This window comes from Mercenaria mercenaria, chromosome 9 (genome assembly GCF_021730395.1).
Source record: "Mercenaria mercenaria strain notata chromosome 9, MADL_Memer_1, whole genome shotgun sequence".
Taxonomy (NCBI): domain Eukaryota; kingdom Metazoa; phylum Mollusca; class Bivalvia; order Venerida; family Veneridae; genus Mercenaria; species Mercenaria mercenaria.
The window spans coordinates 46123148-46145607 of NC_069369.1; the positions used below are offsets into that span (position 1 = coordinate 46123148).

The window sequence follows — 22460 nt, forward strand, 5'->3', positions numbered from 1 at the left end:
AAAGCATTTGGTGATTTAAAAAGTGTGAAATTTGTTGTAGCTGCTCCAAATTTTGAACATGCACACACACTAGCAGTGATCTAAAAAAAACTGGAGTTCTTATTTTGCAAATGGATATAGTCTTTTAAAAATGGTATTTATTTAACCAAAAAATATTTTGATGTTAGCTTTAGTTGTTGGTGATAGAAATATTTTATAAATTATATTTGGTTATTTTATTTTTTTCAGTCTCTGGTTGTGTTAGATCAAGATCCTGTGCAACAGAAGCTTTCATCAGCTAATAGTGTGAACAGCATTGTAAACCATGTTGCCACTTCCATAGAACAGGAGCAAGTTGGGAGAGTTTCCTCGTGGGCAGTCAGTTTTGACAAACTTCTCAAAGACTCCATAGGAATTACAGTGTTCACTGTAAGATTGATTTGTGAATAGAGAAATAAATTTCCTACTTTCTTTTTCTTTCTGGTCTGTTTAAAGCATTTAATTTAAACTGTCAGTGTGTAAATTATTTACTGTAAATTGTTCATTATTGTTTCATATGGTTCTAATAGGTACAGATAGAATTTATATATTCTTTTATAAGTAAAAATAGCTGAGGTTTACTTTGCACATACAAAGGGAAGTAACTTATTTTTGCATTTCTGTGTTGGATTTTTCAGGAATTTCTGAAGAAAGAGTTCAGTGAAGAGAATGTTGTGTTTTGGAAGGCATGTGAAGATTTCAAGAACATCATTGATTCAAATTACGTAAGAAACTAGATTTTGTTGTGTGTTTTTTTTTTTTTCATAAAATATCAGATTTTAATAATCAAGTACATGTGAAATGATCAGATGTGATTATTTGAAGTCTTAATTTTTTGGCAATTTTTAATCAAGAAATTTATATTTCCTTTTCAGAGAAAATCAAAGGCACAGGAGCTGTATGACAAGCATGTGTCTGTGCGTGCGTGCGAGTGTGTCAACATTGATAGCGTGGCTAGAAAGGCAGTCGAAAGTCAACTTGAAAATCCAACCCCACAAACATTCGACACTGCTCAACAACAGGTAAGATCAATTGATCTAATCCATATACAATACATGATAGAATGTCATGCAGGATGTAAGCATCATAAGGCCAAGAATGTGAATTCACAAGTATACAATTCATATTTTCTTTGTGACATGTAAGAATAAGTCATTGTCTGAATAATTGATCACATGACTTCATACTTATCATTCTTACTCATAGAAATTTACTTTCATTATGGTGTTTGTGTACAACAGAGCTTAATAATTTTTAGACCTACAAATATCAGATGTGATGTATTTGGTACCATGATAAAAACTTAGAAATGAAATGGTTCTTGCAGATCTTCCAGCTGATGAAACAAGACAGTTACTCAAGGTTCCTGAAGTCCAGCCTCTATAAATCATACATGATGGACGAAATGGAGGGAAAACCATTGCTGGTAGCCAGTGACACACCACAGGATAAAAACAAACTGCTAGACAAGGTTAATGAGAAGGATGGAAAGAAGAAAGGAAAAGGCAAGGAAAATGAAGAGAATAAGGACAAACGTAGAAGATCTCTGTTGCCTTGGAGACAAAGTATGTTCTTTTTCATATTAAATTCTAAACCTGATATATAAATGAATGATTCTATAATTATTGTTTCATTAATAGAGCTGAATTAGGATGTTTCATATTGATCCTTATTGTATGAAGTGTGATACAATTACCGGTAAGAATTTCCTGCAGAAAGCTTGGAAACCTTTTCTTGAAAACATTGCTTATCAAGTTTGATTTATTTCAGAATCCAAGAAGCAAAGTAAATCAGAGACGGACAGTAAAAACCAGAAGTCAGTTAAGGAGACAAAGGATATCAATGCAAACACAACTCCTGCAGTGCCCAGTTCCAACCCTGAATCTTCCACCAACACAAAGAAAGAACCTGTACATGTAGAGGTAAATATTTGTGTACATGGATTAGCTCACATGAACTACAGGCTCAGGGTGAGCTATAATTGTAGGTGAATAATCTGGCATCCATTATCCATCATCTACATTTTGTAAAACTTCTTTTTCATCTGACTTTGTCATAAGTGATTTTGTTTGAATTTCTCAAGTTTGTTCAAATGATTTTGATAGATTGCTGTTAGTCGGTTGCCAGAGCTGTAATAGAAACAACATTCATTCCTGATTCAGTATCTTCAGATTTATGGTCCATGAATTAGTCATAACTGCTTAACTTGACAGTGTCTGCTCATAATGTGATCACCACAATACTCCTACAGCTGTTTCCCTATAAAAGCTAGGTCAAGTTTGTTCAGCCAATATCGACCAGTTTCATGGTGAATTTTATTACAATTAGTTTACAGTAATGACTTTGGCACTATTTCACAAGGATCTTTCTTTTTATAAATTTCTAATATTATACAAACTGTTTACCAGGTTCCGGAAACCATTGAAGAAGAACCGGAACAGCCCAGGTTTTGCCGGGTGATAATGCCTGATGGCTCAACAACAGTTGTAGGAACAAGACAGGGGCAGACAATTAATTATATCCTTGGCAAATTATGTGAGAAGAGGGGACTCTCAGTGGCTAGTGTAGATGTGTTCTTGTTAGGCTCGGAAAAGGTAAATACTGTTTTGCTGGACAAGTAAAATATGGTGAATGGAAGAATTTGTTTATGAAGTGACAACTAGTTTATCATTTTTTTTCTGCATACAAAATCAAATTTAATGCTATTGTTAATAATTACTGTCAGTCAAAGTAAGAATAAAGGAATGACTCTATTTTGATTTTAACTTTTTCGTAAGGAAATAATTTCTTAATTTGTCATGAACTTTCAGTTATGTTTAACTTTTTCAGCCATTAAACCTGAATGATGATATTTCAACATTGGGTTCTAAAGAAGTTACAATAGAGAGAAGAGTGCTGTTTAGAATGGACTTACCTAACAAGAAATCTATTGGAGTGAAAGCTAAACCAAACAGACTCATCCGGGATGTCTTCAAACCCATTCTCAATAAATACGGATACAGAATAGATGCTATAGACGTTCATTTAGTAAGTGTCGATGTAGGAGAAATATTTTGAAGAAAAAAAGTACTTTAAATTTTCTAATCTTCTTAGTGCTGAATAGTTAAAAAGGAAAGAGGCGAAAATTGTATTATCTGTTAGTTTTTGTTAACTATGTTACTTTAGTGCTATTTTTTGAAAAAAACAGCTTAAATATTTATAGCAATATCAAGAACTTCAGTAGTAATCACATGCTTAAAAGCAATAAAAGAATTTTCTCTATGTAACCACTTGAACAAATTCTGTGGTTTTGATACTTGTTCGTGCAAAAACACTTTGTTTTTGGATACTTGAAATATAACCACTGTTATTTTTGCAGAGTGGGCAGTCTGACAGAAATCTGTGTTTAGACAACTTAGTATCGTCAATCGACAGTCAGCGTGTGATTGTACTGAACCAGGCCTCTGATATACCTGGTACGTATTTCAGAACATCTGTATGAAACAAAGGATAGTTCTGTATGGTGTCAAGGGATAGTTTTTTGTTGTTTTTTTTTTATGACATTTTTTTTCTTGGAGGTTTTCTTTAAGAATTTATCTTTTCTTTCTGAAAATGTTGATAAAAATCTTGGAAACTTTCAGAAATTTCATTTGAAGTAGATGGAATGGATTTAAATTTAATGTAGAAAGTTACAACTGACATTAAAACCTGTTTATTTTTGTTTCCAAAAGTGCAATATGTATATAATCATCATCGTCATCATCATCATCATGCATTTACATGTGCTTATTGAAATTAGTTCCCTTTGTAAACATTATGAAACTTGTATAGCTAGATATGTGGGCAGGTGAAAATGTTGCTTTTGCTTTGGAATTTTCTGATTATAAAATCTTTTAGCAGACGTTTCTCTGGTTTAATCCAAATGCATCAGCAGAACATATTCACCTGTAGCAAGGGAGACAACTATATGTATTCATCTATCTTGTTCTGTTTATCTTTCTTGTCTTTCTTTCTGTCTTAGTGTAAAAGGTCGGTACAAAATTTACTAAATGTTCATATGCATTATAGACATGATCCTACTTTCAATTGTTGACTTTTTACACTAAGATCCTGTTTGTTCTGTATTTGACATGTAGTATTATCATGTAACCATGGTAACAGAGTCATTAGGGTGGTGCTGGTTCCAGTATTACATCGTAGTAGTGATACATGATACCATTAAACATAAGCAGAGTATCACATCATATACATTTTGCTTTGTACTAATGTAACAATATGTTCATCACATAGCAAACATCATACATTGCCAGGAACCAGATATTCTACTGTCACATAGCAAACATCATACATTACCAGGAACCAGATGTACTGCTGTCACACTCCTTTTATCACTTACATTATTTTCCTTTCTGTCTGTTTATACCTTATGTAAAATGTGCTTGTTATTGTTATATGACCAACAATAAAGTGATGAATAATATTTCTTTATGTTAGTTTGTTATCATGATAGTGCTTGTAATTTCTTGTATGAGCACTGGTTATATGTCTGTTTGGTCAATAGAGAGTTCAATCCGGAGAACTGGCTAGGGATTGCAGTATGTCACCTGTCCTGATCTATTGATTTCATTACATCTGAATGTGCCCACAAAACTGACCAAGAGTAGTTTCGTAAAGCAAAGAGCGCAAGGTTCTCGGCAAATTCATGTATAACCTGGTAAATTTATTGCAGAAAGATATGAAAAGGCTTTCATTTTTGTTACCAGTCTTCATGAAACTTGTAAATGTTATTGTGGGCAGTATCTCTGTCAAGTTTATGATGCAACATATTGCTCAATGAGTTTCTGGCCATTGAGTAGTTAAAAATTGTACTACTTCACATTGGAACCAAATTAAAGACTACCACATTTCTTGAGTAATATTCATGAAACTTAGATGACATATGTTTGTCTACAAGGTCTTAGAAAAGTTCGATTATGGGCAAAATTGCTTCAGTAATATTAGAATAATGTCACTGGAATTAGTTATAATAATTTCAAGTCATAGAAAAACCTTGATAACACGTTTTAGAGGTTCTTTATATAAAACGTGGTATGTCTTGGTCAAGGTCAAGTTCAAAACTGGGTCATCTTGGTTCATTGCTCCAAAGGCCGCATTTTATACCTTATCTACATGAAATCTGGTTAGAGAGTCTTCAGCTTCATGTAATCCTGGTAAAGTTTGAAACTGGGTAATTTGAGGTAAAAAACTGGTCAACATGTGGAAAATCTTTAACTCTCTAGAGGCCAGATTTCCTACCTTTTCCATATGAAAACTGGTCAGAATGCTAGTCTGTAAAGTCAACATACTATTGTTGAAAATGTAGTTGAACAAAACGTTTCAGGTGCACCAGCCTAATGTCAGGGTCAGAACTGAATGTCAAGTCTGAGCTTTGGATTTCAGGTTGTTCATATTGTTGTAAATACCTTCTTACCTGAACGAAGGATATTTCAGAAGCTTGAAAACATCGTACAGATCCATGTTTCAGTTCTGTTGATCAAAGTCAAGGTCAAAACTGAAAGTCAAATATTTGATCCTTAGATCAATGTAAGGTCTGTATCTTCAAATTTAAACCTGCAAGACCTAGACCAACAATATATCTCCTCTTTCCCGAAATCCTGGGGACACTGAGCTGAAAATTACATATTCAGCTGGGAGTAATAATTCACCTAATTAAAGTTCATAATGTGGTATACCTCGGTATCAGTGTTGCTGATGAATTATCACAGGTGTTGTTGGGCAACATTCTTTCATTCATTTTCATACATGATACATATTTACAACATAATATAACAATACTTTTTAGCTAACTATACATAATACTGTTTTGCCTTATAATTCCTGTTTAATTCACTAAACTTTAAAGCAAGGATTTTCTGTGTATTTTGGTTATACTTAACAAAGAGCATTGTACAAAACTGGAAGGTGAAAAGTTTTGCCCCGGTGCCTGTACAAAATGGAGAGGTCTGTGGTTCTACCCAGGTGTCTGTACACAACAGGGAGGTGTACACGAATTCTAGCATAAAACTGCGGTTACTGTCACAGGGGGTGTTTTAACAGGAGAGAAAACGTGTGTTAACAGAGAGATTCTCGTGCTCACGTGCTGTTATAACATGTTTTTATATATGCGCGTTCCGTGGCAAAGCATAAACGTATTAGGACCCAAAAATGGATAATTCAAAAGGAAATGACATCATCGTGAAAAAACAACATAGACTATACCGGGCATTTCATGGAAATTTAATGACGTTGAGAGACAATGTATTTATTTACTTGGTTTTTAAACGATTTATGCTAGAATAGCGTTAGCGTATGTTCTTTTCGTGTTATAACATCTTCAGGATCCCTGGGAATCGTTGGTACCAACCAATCCCTCAGGATTCTGCAGATGTTATAACACGAAAAAACATGTGTTATCCCTACAAATGTAACTATTTTTAGCTAGACTATTCGAAGAATAAGTAGAGCTATCCTTCGGCATCACACCTGGGTTAAGCTATTCATCCAGTCTACAAAACCTTTTGAAACTTTCTTGTTTACCATCACCATGTCCAATATTAGGCAAGAATAATTAACTCCATCAAGGACTTTGTCTGAATTATGGCCCCTTTTAACTTGAAAATCTTGGTTAAGTTTTTCATACCAGTTCATATTTTGTGTAAACTGTTTGACATTGGCTTTTAAACTTGTATCTCAAGTTTATTATAACAGTCTCTACCTGTAGGCAAGAGTACATAACTCTGTCAAGTATTTTGGCTGTATTAATGTGGTCCTTTTTGGACTTTTAAATTGGTTCAGGTTTCGTACAAGTCCATGTTATGGCCCTTTTGAACTTTGTCTTACAAGCCTACGTTTTGTCAAAACTATTTGACATGTGGCTTTGAAACTTTGAATAATTGTTCATCGTCATGATCTCAATCTGAAGTCAAGGGTATGTAACTATGTCAAAGATATTTTGCTGAATTTTTGCCCTTTAGAAATTGGAAAGTTTCGTACCAGCCCATTTTTAGCTCATCTGATTTTTTGAAAAAAAATGATGAGTTATTGTCATCACTTGAGCGGTTGTCGGCGTCGGCGTCGGCGTTGCCTGGTTAAGTTTTATGTTTAGGTCAGCTTTTCTCCTAAACTATCAAAGCTATTGCTTTGAAACTTGGAATACTTGTTCACCATCATAAGCTGACCCTGTATAGCAAGAAACATAACTCCATCTTGCTTTTTGCAAGATTTATGGCCCCTTTTGTACTTAGAAAATATCGGATTTCTTGGTTAAGTTTTATGTTTAGGTCAACTTTTCTCCTAAACTATCAAAGCTATTGCTTTGAAACTTGGAATACTTGTTCACCATCATAAGCAGACCCTGTACATCAAGAAACATAACTCCATCTTTCTTTTTGCAAGATTTATTGCCCTTTTGGACTTAGAAAATCAGTTTTCTTGGTTAAGTTTTATGTTTAGGTCAGCTTTTATCCTAAACTATCAATGCTATTGCTTTAAAACTTGCAACACTTGTTCACCATCATAAGTTGACCCTGTATAGCAAGAAACATAACTCCGTCCTGCTTTTTGCAAGATTTATGGCCCCTTTTGGACTTAGAAAATATCAGATTTCTCGGTTAAGTTTTTATGTTTAAGTCAACTTTTTCTCTTAAACTATCAAAGCTATTGCTTTGAAACTTGCAACACTTGTTCACCATCATAAGCTGACCCTGTACAGCAAGCAACATAACTCCATCCTGCTTTTTGCAATAATTATTGCCCCTTTTGGACTTAGAAAATCATTTTATTGGTTGAGTATTATGTTTAAGTCAACTTTTCTCATAAACTATCAAAGCTATTGCTTTAAAACTTGCAACAGTTTTTCACCATCATAAGTGGACACTGTACATCAAGAAACATAACTCTACCCTGCTTTTTGCAAGAATGATGGCCCTTTTTAGACTTAGAAAATCATGGGTAGGACAATATTTCTATTACACAAAAAAAATCAGATGAGCGTCAGCACCCGCAAGGCGGTGCTCTTGTTTGTGTTTGACATAATGGCTTTGAAATTTTATCACTTGTTTATTATAACAATCTCTATCTGTAGGCAAGAGAACATGATTCTCTCAAGTAGTTTGGCAGAATTATAGCCAATTCCAAGTTCAAAAAGGGCCATAACATGGACTTGTACGAAACCTGAAACTATTGAGCCTTTTTGGACTTGAAAATTGGTTAAGTTTTCACACACAGTATTGGCATGTTCTGTTACATTTAAGCCAAATTTTAAGGGAATGTACAATGCCTTGACAAGAGTGGAAGTATAGCATATACCTTCTGTGAAGCGAGGGGGGTGGGGTTGGAACAAGAAAAAGTGCTGAAATCCAAAAAGAAATTGTAATGTTTCAGAGAACATAAATATTTCAACAGATAATGATGTGTTTACAAGAATTTTTCAGGAAATCCTTGCTACAGTTCGTGAATCAAACAACAATTACTTATAGCCTGCATGATTTTTTCTTCTAACAGCTAAACGCAATGGACTTCTTGGACGTTACATTTCTTCTCGTCCTCCGCTCCCTAATAAGTTTACTAGCAAATCTGGTTACCATGGTAACACTAACATTCTTAACAACAACAACAAAAGTGATGGTAAATCACTTGAAGTGATTACTAACGAAATATTTGGAAACCTGATGTTAGACAAAAGTGACCAGTTATTAGCACATAACTTTGATGAACTTGGAATTTTAGATCCTGAATGTAGTGCAAAGGTAAGAAATGCTGAGGTAACATGTGTGTATCTAGACAATATGGTGTATATAGATAGTGTCTTTCGCATTTTACTCACAAACTCACAGCTTGTATATATTTTGGTGTATGGCTATTGGCATGTAAGAGGTACCAGCAGGAAGCGGTTTCTGTATTAATATCATCTTGGTGTACAGGGATGGCTGACTGACTGTAATAATTATGCAGATCAGTATGTGTACACTCAGATGGTTGCCACTGACATTTATAAATTTCTGTACAATGTGGTTGTATTTTGTTTTTACTTCTTACATATTTTCCTGTTTTCTTCTTTTTTCCATCTTTGTTTATTTCTATAGTTATTGTCTTGTAGTTTCTTGCACAGTTTCTAAAGATGTGTGCCTCCAGATCTTGGTAGGGTGTTTTTTTTGTTTTTTTTGAAATTAAGAAAGTACTTTCTTTTGATTATAATTGTAGAAATATACATATATGACTGAACAAAGATACTCAATGAACTCAAGTCATATTTATTGAGAGAAAAAACAGCAACAACAGTGGACAGGAAAGAATACATAGTAGTTTGTATTTTTTTTTAAACAAGTATAAAAATCCTTCACTGGGATTCATTCTGTGATACAAAGTTAAGTTATAATTTATATCATAATCCTGATGTATAGAATAACATAAAACTATAACTGTTTTGTAAATACTGTCATGTATTTTGATTTTGTAATGTACATCTGGGGGTATATAATATGCTTCTTTTAGGCATTGCTTTAAAAAAATTACTTCACAACTGGTTCATAGTTATGTCTCCCACCACACAGTGGTGTGCAAGACATACTGGTTTACTCCTGTGTGTATCTGTCACAAATCTTGTCTGCACTCAAAGTCGAACATTTCTCATCCGATCTTCACCAAACTTGAACAAAATGTGTTTGCTAATAAGTCCATGGCCAAATTCGATAACTAGCCAAATTGGCACAGACACTATTGAATTATGGCCCTTGAATTACTGATCGGAACCACTCACCCAAACCACTTTGAATCACTAAATGATTAGGCAGTTGTGGGAGACATACGCTTTTCTCAAAAGCAGCTCTAGTTTTATTCTTTTTTTTCTCTATTACCTGTTTTGGAAGAGATGACTGTTCCAACAGAAAATGATGAAATGTTTTCTTGCTTTCAAATTACTTGTGTGGCTTCTGTTCATCCCTTTGTGTGAATACTGTCCCCTGTTTTGCTTATCCTAGTAGATAGTGAGCCAAGCTTTTTTTAGCTCACCTGTCACATAGTGACAAGGTGAGCTTTTGTGATCACCCTTTCGTCCGTTGTCAGTCCGACCGTGTGTCTGTCAACAATTTCTTGTCTGCACGATAGTGGTTTCATTTATGATTTTATTTTAACCAAACTTGCACAAAACTTGTGCCACCATAAGATCTTGATTCCTTTCTTGAACCGGCCAGATCCCATAATGGGTTCCAGAGCTATGGCCCCTGAAAGGGCCAAAATTAGCTATTTGACCTTGTCTGCACAATAGCAGTTTCATTTATAATTTGATTTTAACCAAACTTGCACACAACTTGTATCACCACAAGATCTTGGTTCCTTTCTTGAACTGGCCAGATTCCTTAATGGGTTCCAGAGTTATGGCCCCTGATAGGGCCAGAATTAGCTAGTTTGACCTTGTCTGCACAATAGCAGCTTCATTTATGATTAGAATTTAATCAAACTTGCACAAAACTTGTGTCACCATAATATCTTGGTTTCTTTCTTGAACCAGCCAGATCCCATAATGGGTTCCAGAGTTACGGCCCTTGAAAGGGCATAATTAGCTATTTTGACCTTGTCTGCACAATAGCAGCTTCATTAATGATTTGATTTTATACAAACTTGCACACAACTTGTATCACCATAAGATCTCGATTCCTTTTTATATACCTGAAGGGACGTATTATGTTATCTCCTCGGTGTCCGTCTGTCTGTCTGTCTGTTGGTTAGCAATTTCCCTTCCGCTCTGTAACCCCTAAACCCCTTGAAGGATTTCGAAGAAACCTGACACAAATGTTCACCTCATCGAAATGACGTGCAGAGCGCGTGTTTCGGATGGCTCACTTCAAGGTCAAGGTCACACTTACGGGTCAAAGGTCATATGACTTTGTTTTGTGTGTATATTGCTCTGCATTTGCGTTGCATTGCAGTGCTCTTGTTTTTTATTTGGCATATCCTTCTTTTGTTCACTTACAATTTTTTTTTTTTATTACTTCCCTTTTACATTACTATAAATAGCTTATTTTTAGTAACTTTTTTATTATGTGCTGTAGGGAAAAACCAAGACCACTTTTCTGTGGTACAACATGGATGGTACCTCCAATTTTTAGGTGTATTTTGACATGTCTGTACCTTGTAAGAATTTTTGTTTTCTTTTTGGTCAAATTTCTTCCCTTTGTTGTTCCTGTCCTTTGGACTTAGATAATTTTTCTGAGGACCTTCTTGTCCTTAAGTGTAATGATAACCTGTGAGCGATATAGGGCCATTATGGCCCTCTTGTTTATTTTTAGCTCATCAGAGCAAGAGCTTCTAAACGATTAGCTATTCTGATTGCTTTTTGTCTGTCATAGTTAGTCCTTCCGTAATTGTCAGTGATAACATATTGAACCTCATTTCTTGAGCAATCTTTATGAAACTTACACTAAATGAATATATCTACAGTATCTAGGAAATGGTTGGTTATGGTTAGGATTAACTAGATAACATCAGAGTTAGGGCCCTTGAATTAAGCTAAATATTGGCCTGATTTTATGAGCTGTCAACATGAAACTAAACAGAATGTATGTAGTAATATGATTTTGAACAAATTTGATCATAGACAGAATTGCTGCAGAATGTCAAAGTATCAACTACAAAATTTATTATATTTCCATACAGGAGAGGACAATTTTTAGTTCAGCTATTAGAATTTATTTGAAATTTTTCAAGGAGTCCAGGTTTTTTGCTGTCTTCCTTTCATTTGGGTTTGCATCACAAGTTTTGCATGTAAGCAGGCTTCGCAAAAACGACTAGACCAGTGCTCTGTAACTGTCAGTACATGTCGTTTGTATCATTAGGTTACTTCACAGGATAAGTTTTTTGTCACAGTCCCTTCTTATGCAAAAACCACATGGACATATAGATTCACATTTGATCTTTACCATCAGAAAAATAAACTTTTGTTATGATTTTATGTTCTTTTTGAAATTTTGGTGTTGGATTTTGCAAGAATTTTTTTGTTAACGACGTCATTTTGTTCATTTTTATGCCCCCAAAGGTGGGCATATTAAAATCGCACTGTCATTCCTTCCATGCACCTATGTAAATTCTTGTCTGGGCTGTAACTCTACCATCCATAAAGGGATTTTGAAATAAATTGGCGTAAATGTTCACCATATTGAAACAACATGTCGTGCGCAAGACACAGACCCCTAGCTCCAAGGTCACGGTCACACTTAGAATTCAAAGGTTATAACAGGGTCTGTTTTGTGTCCAGGCCATAACTCTGCTATTGATGAAGGGATTTTGAAATTACTTGGCAAAATGTTTCCCATAACCTGCGCAAGATCCATACCCCTAGCTCTAAGGTAAAGGTCACACTTAGAGGTTAAAGGTTAACATGGTCTGTTTCTTGTCCGGTCCATAACTCTGCCATCTGCCTTCTGTACAAAACGTGTAAGTTTGATTTAATGAAAAAATTGCTATACTTCCATTGTTATGAATAAAAATGAGTTTTCAGGTGGGCGACATTGGGTGCATTGTTGTTGAATGTTTGTTTTCACTTGCATTGTCGTTCTGTACTGAAGATTGGTATCCTTCCACAGTTGTCCTGAATTTTAAATCTTTATTGGCAGTTTTTGTGTGACTGGTATGAGGGATTTTTCACACTTGATTTTTCTTTTCTCAAGATTAGTTGAGAGATTGGGAGTGATATGTAACAAAAATGAATGAACTGTCTTCATATTCTTGTATACTATTTGTAAAATTATTATAACCTACTGATATAGACAACATATACAGAAAATAAGAGTATGCATATTATTATGTTATCAACTTATAGATTGTATGAATATAATTATCAGTATACATTAATATTCACTTCTTATTGTAAATAACTGTGACAAAAATGTATGATTATAGATTGCAATGATTAATACAGTGCATCTTCTGATGTTTAAAATAGTTACAAAAAAATAGTAACAAATTTATTCAACCATTTTATATCGTGTATATTTACTTAAAATTTGAAGTTATTGCACCTTAAAGACAGAAATGCTGCATTTTATCTATTACCTGCAATCATTTCCACAAGATTGATTTATGTATAACTGAACTTTTTTTAAAGGTACAGGACAGTTGATGTTGTTTTATTTTGCCTTTCCAAATTGATATTTATGGCATAACTGCCTAAAGTCGGGGTTCAGAAGGGGTTTTCCACTATCTGAAGGAATGATATTTGCTTGCTACAAAAAATGGTACTGTTATAGATTCTCGGAATATATTTTTTTTCTGACATTCTTCTAATATAGTTTAAAACATTAAAAACATGTACAATATTATGTTAACCCAAAAGAAACAAAGCTTCCAGGTATTATGAATGGATGAGACAGGTATTGAAAAACATTGTGATCTCTTGCCCCTTTCAGGTGATGATCGCAGAAGTGGATCCCTCTTTGGATTTATGCGGGCCGGGGACCGGAGAACAGGAAGTGGGGGAAGTTTTGACAAAGGATCATGGGAAGGTGTCGAAGACTCGGCAGAAAGTAACCTTCGACCTCCAGAAAAATACAGTCAGAAATCAGCGAGATGATGAAGGTACTTAATGTTTCTGTAGTGAATTTGGTTCTCTTAGTACACTGAAAATAATCCATATATTTTCTTTTCAGTTGTTATTTTCATGCCATTCTTTAGAGGAATTGAGGAACCTTTGACCTAAAGCCTAGCCATCATGCTTGTGGTCTTTCGTCAGTAGGTTATAAAAAGTCAAGGTCACAATTACTTTAAGGCCAAGTACTTAGAGAGTGCAGATCCACAGATCATGGGGTCTTGAGTTTGAACTTCAGATGAGGTGTATATTCTGCATGACAATTTGTTAAAAGACATGGTGTCTGAAGTTATTTCATTCTCTACCTCTGATTCACATGGAAAAGTTGGCAATTACTTGCAGAGAGAACCTGTTAGTAATTGTGCAGAATCCAGAAACAAGCAGCTACATAACTGAAATACTGCGGAAAAACAAGTCTTCCCCCAAAACAGATGTTACCTTAACCTTTGATAGTTGAATTACTGTAAAATTAATATTGCAATGTTCCTTAAACTCTTGTTAAACTAATTTTCAGATGATTCTCTTTGTGAGAGATTAAAACGAGCTCAGAATCTCAGCCTGGATGATCAGCGAGGCCTTGCGCCCCAAGATGTAGAACTTCCAGACTTCCTCCGTACAACAATAGATCATGATGTGCTCCCTACTGGACGAGAGAGTGCCCCAGCATCCATAAGCCAGGAAAAAGTTAGTTTATCTACGCAAAAGAATACTCGAAATTTTATGTCAGAGATTGACAACTATATTGAAAGTATTAATGAAAATTTTGCTGCTTATACAAGGGAGAGTACTCCAGTAGGAAAGAGTCCTCAGACAATGGAGGTGAAAAGGCTGCCAGTGAAATCCAGTGATAAAAGCTTTAGTGAGGATGGTATAGTGCCTTCAAATGATGAAGCAGACATATTTTTTCGTGTGCCTTCAAATTCAGATGGTGTAGATTTTAATGACCCTCATTTGACAGAGAAAAGTTTAAAAGATATTGGTTTTAGTTATAGTCATAATAAATATTTATCAAAATCTAGAAATTTTGTGAACCATAGAAAGAAAAATTTGAACTCGCAGATTCAACCAAGTGTTCAAATACAGGAGCCACCATTGGCCTTTCCTGAAATACTCTCACCAAATCAGACTCTTCGAAGTGATCAACTCAACCAGTCAGATCTCTTAGATTCTACACTACTGAATAGTCCTCACTCGAGTCCTTATAGCAGTGATTCTTCACTGGACAAGGAAAATCTCAGTAAACTAGTGCCAAAATCTAAAGCCAGTGTTCAAAAATCATCTCGTCATACATTAATTCATAGTCCTATAACAGGTGTGGATGGAGACAGATATCTGTCCACTGTGGATACAGATGGAAAGCTAACCAGACACTCCACACCTAACACTTCAAAGGGTATCAGGCTGTCTAATGCAGGCAGGACTCCAAAGATTGTTAATTCTACCAATGATAAACAATGTCTTGATGTAAGTCATGTCGAGGAAGTAACATTTGTGTGATATTCTTAGTTCTGTAGTAAAATATTTATTGCAAGTCACAGAATTGAAGGATTCTTTATGTGATATTGTATGTCTAGCAGTCATTGAACATTCTGTTGATATGTTTGTCAAGTTAAGTCACGTTTTTGAATATGATTACTTTACAAAATCTCCTTAAACTTCTTCATGTCCACCATTTGTGGAATTACATTGGTTGTCTAATTGTTACTTAGAAATACAACAGCAAAACTACAAAAATATTGTTAATTAAATGTTTAAAATACAATTATTACAGAATGTATCTATATTTTACAGAGATCAGATGTTAATCATTTATTGGTATGTTGTCACTATGTCCATTATCGGGTCATTAGTCTCGATACAGAACCAGAGACTGTTTAAGCAGTCAAAACTTCACAGTGTTTAGCAGATGACCCTATTGGTCTGGGTGTTAATACATTATTGGTCAAGGTCGCAGTGAAGACACAATTGCAGGACAGTTTCTGATCAATAAATGATCATATCTTGGGTTTATAGCCATTGAACTGCAAAGGATAGTTGTCTGTGATCAGTAGGTTAAAGGTCCAGTTCACTGACCTGAAGATAGTTAACAGTTTACAAACAAAAGTGGAGAAGACTTTGATCTCGGACTTCATTTGATGGCTAATGGTTTAGTGCCTATGATCACAAGATCACTCCCTGGAATCAGTACAACAAAGCTCAGGATCATGGTAAAATTCTGAAACTGGAAATGCTTTCAGACAATTAACTCAAGCTCACTAAAAGCACCAGTTCTGATAATTGCCTGTGGTCTGTAGATAAACATATGTAAGTGTTAAAATTCATGATCACAGAAAATATTTTCTGATTAAGGTAGTTCTGCATGTTTGGATCAATTTTTGTCTAGAACGTGTAATACTAGAAGGATGAAGTCCTTATTTTGGGTTCAAAGGTCATGGTCACAGTGGCTTTTAGAATGCTTTGAGCTACAGATGTCAAGTGTCTTTTGTTATAAGCTCGACTGATTTTTGAAAAATATCTATGAGGTGTTGTTGTTACTTGATCATCAGCGTAGGTGTTGACGTTGGTTAAAATTTTTGATTAGGTCCACATTTTCTCAAACACTAAGAGCTACAACTTTGAAACTTTGCACACTTGTTTACCATCATTAGAGGACTAAGTAGGCCAAGAACCATAACTCTGATTTGGATTTATGAATTTCTTGGTTAAAATTTTTGTTTAGGTCCACCTTTTCTCAAAAACTATAAGAGCTACAGCTTTGAAACTTTGCACACTTGTTTACCATCATTAGGGGACTAAATAGGCCAAGAACCATAACTCTGATTTGGATTTTGTCAGAAATATGGCCTTTTTTGTACTTAGAAAATTTGAGTTTCTTGGTTAAATTTTTTGTTTAGGTACACCTTTTCTCAAAAACTATAAGAGCTAAAGCTTTGAAACTTTGCACACTTGTTTATCATCATTAGGGAACTATGTAGACCAAGACCCATAACTCTGATTTGCATTTTTAAAAATTATGACCCTTTTTGTACTTAGAAAATTTGAGTTTATTGGTTAACATTTTTGTTTAGGTCACCTTTTCTCAGAAACTATTAGAGCTACAGCTTTGAAACTTTGCACACTTGTTATCATCATTAGGGGACAATGTAGGTCAAGAACCATAACTCTAACCTGCATTTTGTCAGAACTATGACCCTTTTTGTACTTAGAAAATCTGAACTATAACTCTTCTTACATATTGTCCAGCACTTGCAGACGAGCGATGGCAGCCTTAGGCGGTGCTCTTGTTACATTTTAGGGTTAGAAAGTCAAAGGGTTAATATCAAAGCATAATTCACACAGAACTACACACTTTCAACCAAGGGGGATTTGCAGCAGTCTAGCCACATTGTATTAAGGCATACTGAAAGTAGATTATCTATTTGAAAAAGCATAAAAAAGTTTGAACAGTGCAAGAAATACTTTGTATCAGTTTTTATTTGTCACAGCAATTGAAGAATAGTGAAAAGCTTTTCTACTTGCCCAGGTGTTAGTTTTACTGGCACAGTCTGCATCTCACCTTTATTAACAGGGTCTCCATGGTTTGTGAAAATGTCAGGGGGTATTTTTCTTTCAAGGTCAGGGAAAAATCAGGGAATTTTAAAATGGACCAGTAAAAACATATGTTATAATTGAAGCTGATGGCAGAAATTGGCATGTAAGCCTAACAACTTATAAATACAAATATCTGAACACAAGATATGCTTCCTTGCTTTTAGGTGAACACTTCGATTGGCCTTGTTGTGTTGTGCATATCTCAAAAAGTATTTGACCCAGTCATCAAACCTCACAGGATTGTTACATAGCTTGTGAAGTTGTGCACCCGGTGTTCTGTGAGCCAGAACAGAGTTATGGTCCTTGACCTAGTGAAAAATAGTCATTAAGAGCTTAAAAGTTTGTTGCATATATCTTAAAGAATATTTCACCTAGTGCCATGAGATTATGTACAGTGATAGGAAGTGGGGACACCAGTGTCCTAAAGTTCCATGTCTTTTATCATTTTCACGGTTTTGCAACAAAACTTAGAATTGATAAAATTTTAAAATGTTAGATACAAAAAGTGTATATCAGTATATGCCATCACTGAAAAAGTTGAAAATACTGTTTTTAATATATTTGCTGTTCAAAACAAAGAGATTGTTCTTTTAAGCTCACCTGAACCAAAGTTTAAGCCGAGGTATTACTGTAAGTGGCCATTTGTCCGCAGTTTTCTCTGAATAAATTCTTCTCATGAACTGCTTGATGTATTTCACTAAACTTGATCAGAAGTGTCCTTATATGGACCTCTCTCAAGTTTGTTAAAATTGTTCTGCTTGACTTTAGCTTTTGTTTTATATTTTTTAAAGAAATCTGAAATGCAAACATTGATGGCTATGTTTTCTATTATTTTAACGGAAATATTCCAAGTTTTTGACTAGTAGAGCTATTGTTCTGCCCTTTCATTGTGAATGTAAGCAGGTTTCTCAGCAGTTATTAACCAGGTTTTCAAAAAAGAAACAAACAAAAAAACATTTATTAGAAACCTGTTTTTAGTGGAATGTCCACATTTTTTCTTTGGCATCAAAGAACATTGCAAACACACAGTTTGACTTTGGTTCTTAAGGAAACAGTCTTCATACTGTTTTTTCTAAAGTGCTCACACAAATTTCTTAGATATTTTAAATCATTTTAGCTAAAACTTTTTATTGTTAGAGGAAAACGTTTTATCAGGTACACTTTTTATCAAGAAAAGATGACAGGAAAGACAAATCTGTCTGTTTTATCGGTGAAATATGCGTGGTAAGTTGATAGTGCAATAAAAATCAGATACAAGGTATATGTCCCACTAGAATATGTGGGCAAAATACGTAAAATGTTTAAAAACATTGAAATCATATGAAATAATAGATTTTTTGTTTGTATGTAAGATTAAAATGTCTTTCATCCGTAAATTACAGATTTTACATTTAACTCAAGTTTTGCAAACCCCAGAAATTATATTTATCTAACGTTTGGTGAATCTCGTATTTTACATTTTCATCTATGACTATTAAAGTCACACATGAACATATTGCATTCTGATGTTCATGTTGTGAAAGAGGTTTTGACTTTAAACAAACAAGTAACCCCTTGAAGGTTTGTAGCATAGAATTTGTGAACAGACTGATTTGTTTTCATACAGTTTGTCAGTCACTGTGTTTTTCACTAATGGTGCAGATTTTGTTTTCAAATTCAGATGGCTTGAAAGTAGTTGTTTGACAAGATTGGCATAATTCTCTAACAAAGTACCTAGTTTTATATTCCGGCACGTTTTATTAATTAATTTAAATAACTGAAATTACAGAACTGCATGTACAATTTATGATATTAGCTTATTTGCTAGTGTGAAAGTTGAAGAAAATACATGTATTTTGTTAAGTGAAAACTGCATGACAATTGTGATATATGAATATGTAGAATTGTTCTGGTCTGATGGGATAGCACAATGGTTGTGATGTATCAACATCTAGAACTGTTCTAGTTTGATGTGATAGCAACATCTAGAACTGTTCTAGTTTGCACGATGGTTGTGATGTATCAACATCTAGAACTGTTCATCGTAATAGTTTGCACAATGGTTGTGATGTATCAACATCTAGAACTGTTCTAGTTTGCACGATGGTTGTGATGTATCAACATCTAGAACTGTTCTAGTTTGCACGATGGTTGTGATGTATCAACATCAAGAACTGTTCTAGTTTGCACGATGGTTGTGATGTATCAGCATCTAGAACTGTTCTGGTTTGCACAATGGCTGTTCTAGTTTGCACAATGGCTGTGATGTATCAACATCTAGAACTGTTCTAGTTTGCACAATGGCTGTTCTAGTTTGCACAATGGCTGTGATGTATCAACATCTAGAACTGTTCTAGTTTGCACAATGGCTGTGATGTATCAACATCTAGAACTGTTCTAGTTTGCACAATGGCTGTGATGTATCAACATCTAGAACTGTTCTAGTTTGCACAATGGCTGTGATGTATCAACATCTAGAACTGTTCTAGTTTGCACAATGGCTGTTCTAGTTTGCACAATGGCTGTGATGTATCAACGTCTAGAACTGTTCTAGTTTGCACAATGGTTGTGATGTATCAACATCTAGAACTGTTCTAGTTTGCACAATGGCTGTGACGTATCAACATCTAGAACTGTTCTAGTTTGCACAATGGCTGTGACGTATCAACATCTAGAACTGTTCTAGTTTGCACAATGGCTGTGATGTATCAACATCTAGAACTGTTCTAGTTTGCACAATGGCTGTGATGTATCAACATCTAGAACTGTTCTGTTTTGATTTGGATATTCATATACGATAAAAAAAGTAGGAAATGTCAACAATGTGAAGTTGTCATTTAACTTAGGCAAAATTTGAAAGGTTCAAGTTCATATATATTGAGACTTAGGTCACACACAATGATATATGGTAGTTGGTGTACTAAAATGTGACACATTGAATCTTGTTTACTTGTTGTTCACGTTTTAATGTACAGAATAAGATGTTTTTAGTAACATTTAGTGCTATTATAGTTGTACATTATTTGTACATATTGTCACATGTTCTGTACAGTACACACATAGGCTAGGCATACATGTTACATTTGCTAAGTGAAAATATATAAATATTTAACAAATAATCAAGGCCTTCGAGTGGTTTACCGTCTGATTTACCACGGTTCAGAGTTTAGATGCGTAGGAATTGAACCATGAGGGCGTTAGCCCGAGTGGTTAAATACTGAAGCATCTGAACGATGAACCGTGGTAAATTAGACGATAAATCACAAGAAGGCCTTGATTGTTTTCATTCTGACATGCTCATTGATATATTGTAATAAATATTATGCTGGACTTCATTTACGCGAGGAGTAATGTATCGGACGTCATGCGGCAATTTGACGTAAAAATTGACGTCATAATGCTCTCTTACCGGTCCACGCGTCAACCATTGTTTATCGCAGAATATACAGAGCTTGATTTCCTTCTTTGTTAAACTGGAAATCAAATCAAACCATGTTAGAATAAAGCATAAACCCTGCTTGTTTTCAGTTGAGGTAGCTGTTTTCATAGACCAGTTATTCAGTAGGACAACCTTCAATAGAGCCAGTACCTTGACAATTCTTTCAAAAGTAAAACTTGAAAACCAGTGCAAGAATCATGCTTAAATTAATTGAAAAACAGTATGAAACAACAGTCAAGTTACTTTGCTATACTTTGGCATAGAAATTATCTTATTTAAGATTCAAATAATTTACTGTCAGAAGAAGAATAATGTTTTAGTCTTTTAGAATTCTAAATACAAGTATTTTAATGACATTCAGTTACAAAGTTGAATGTGAGATATTTCTGCTTCAGAAAAATGCACACTCATTTTATAATTGAATTGAGTATGGTTTTGATGCAAGATAAAGAAAAATATTTAACATGTCTTGCATAGTGAACTTTTTAAACTCTAATTATTTTATGGCTGCATGCTTTTTAAACTTGGTTTAGCCATTTTAAGAACAAATCTTACTGTCACTTGTTTTAGTTACAAAAAGAAGTCACTCTGTTTCAGTGTTGAGTTATACACAGGGATGGCAGAGACTTGAAATCTTTTAATAACATAATACCATTTTACACTTAGTCGTATTTTAGATGTTGACAAAAGTAACAATTAAATAGTGACTGCTGCAGTGTTATAGACAGACTTGGGTACATGTGTTTCCTTATAGGGTATGTATCATTATTTATACATGGATATAAAGTTGGTGCTAATAACTGTTTATTGTGAATGTATTTTCACTGTGTATCTGTCTGTTTTATTGCAAATAGATTTGAGCAAGATCGATTCTTTTTTCATTTTTCACAGTTTAGCAAGTATATTAATTTATTTTGTTTTGCATATATGCTTTAAAATCGATTTACATCATTATTAAAGAGAGGAAAAGATTTGTTTTAAAGTTTCATTATAAGGTAAAGGTCAGTATAGCATTGACCCGGAGGCTAGAAACAGTTTCTGATCAATAACTGGAGAATGTTTTTCTTTGTCTGCTAATCGACACTGACAGTTTCACAGGATGATAAAGTAAACGTCTTTGTTTCTGTAATGTCTAGGTTTGTAAAGGTTGTCAAATGGTTTGTATTATGAACATATAATTACCTACATATTTATTATAAGTATGAAGAGTTATGTCCGTGTACGGAAGAAAAACATTTTATCTACAGTTTCATAATTTGGTCCAAATTTTTTCATGTCATAAATGTTTGATAGCTATGATTTCTTTTACTGCCAGTAGGATTTATTGAGAACCATTTTAGCAGTACATTTTACAGTATTAGTTTGTGCCCTTATATCTTGTATATGGAATATAAAGATATAAGATTTTAGTATATTGTTAATGGAGCTTTATATTATTTACCACGTTATCAGCAATATCATAATGAAATGTTTCATCAGAGGTTTCCATATAAGTAAGTAAGATACAGTAGTGTTCCTTGAAGTGATCAACACAGTGTGTTGTCAATAATCAGTAGGAAATTTATTGTTTGTCATCAAGTCGTAAAATACTGTAGTATTTTTGTACATTGCAAAGCAATTTGTTATGTTTTATGCACACATGAACTTTGTTGAGTATGTTGCATATTATTAAAAATTTATAGGAGTTCTCTTGTTACTTGATCATTTAACAATACTGTAACTGATATCATACCAAGGTTATTGACCATAGCTGAAGTTGGATGTGCCCTGGAAGGAAGTTTTGGCATTATCCATCCCTCCCATTTTCTCACCCATCTTGAACCAAATCTAAGACAT

General features: G+C 34.3%; 1 protein-coding gene across 3 annotated transcripts in view; it reads left to right on the top strand.

Annotated features, from left to right (window-relative positions):
- Positions 1–22309, top strand: part of LOC123547022 (regulator of G-protein signaling 12-like) — an 89355-nt gene extending 67046 nt beyond the window's left edge. For 2 of the 3 annotated variants that reach the window (XM_045333762.2, XM_045333763.2), the window contains exons 6-16: positions 229–408; positions 657–743; positions 894–1040; positions 1346–1583; positions 1789–1940; positions 2427–2612; positions 2848–3045; positions 3377–3473; positions 8764–8783; positions 13437–13605; positions 14130–22309. In XM_045333762.2, coding sequence (XP_045189697.2) covers positions 229–408; positions 657–743; positions 894–1040; positions 1346–1583; positions 1789–1940; positions 2427–2612; positions 2848–3045; positions 3377–3473; positions 8764–8783; positions 13437–13605; positions 14130–15112 — 2457 coding nt within the window. In that variant the 3' untranslated portion in view covers positions 15113–22309. The remainder of the gene's footprint in view (positions 1–228; positions 409–656; positions 744–893; positions 1041–1345; positions 1584–1788; positions 1941–2426; positions 2613–2847; positions 3046–3376; positions 3474–8763; positions 8784–13436; positions 13606–14129) is intronic. The other variant, XM_045333764.2, reaches the window with a different exon arrangement.
- The last annotated feature ends 151 nt before the right edge of the window (positions 22310–22460 follow it).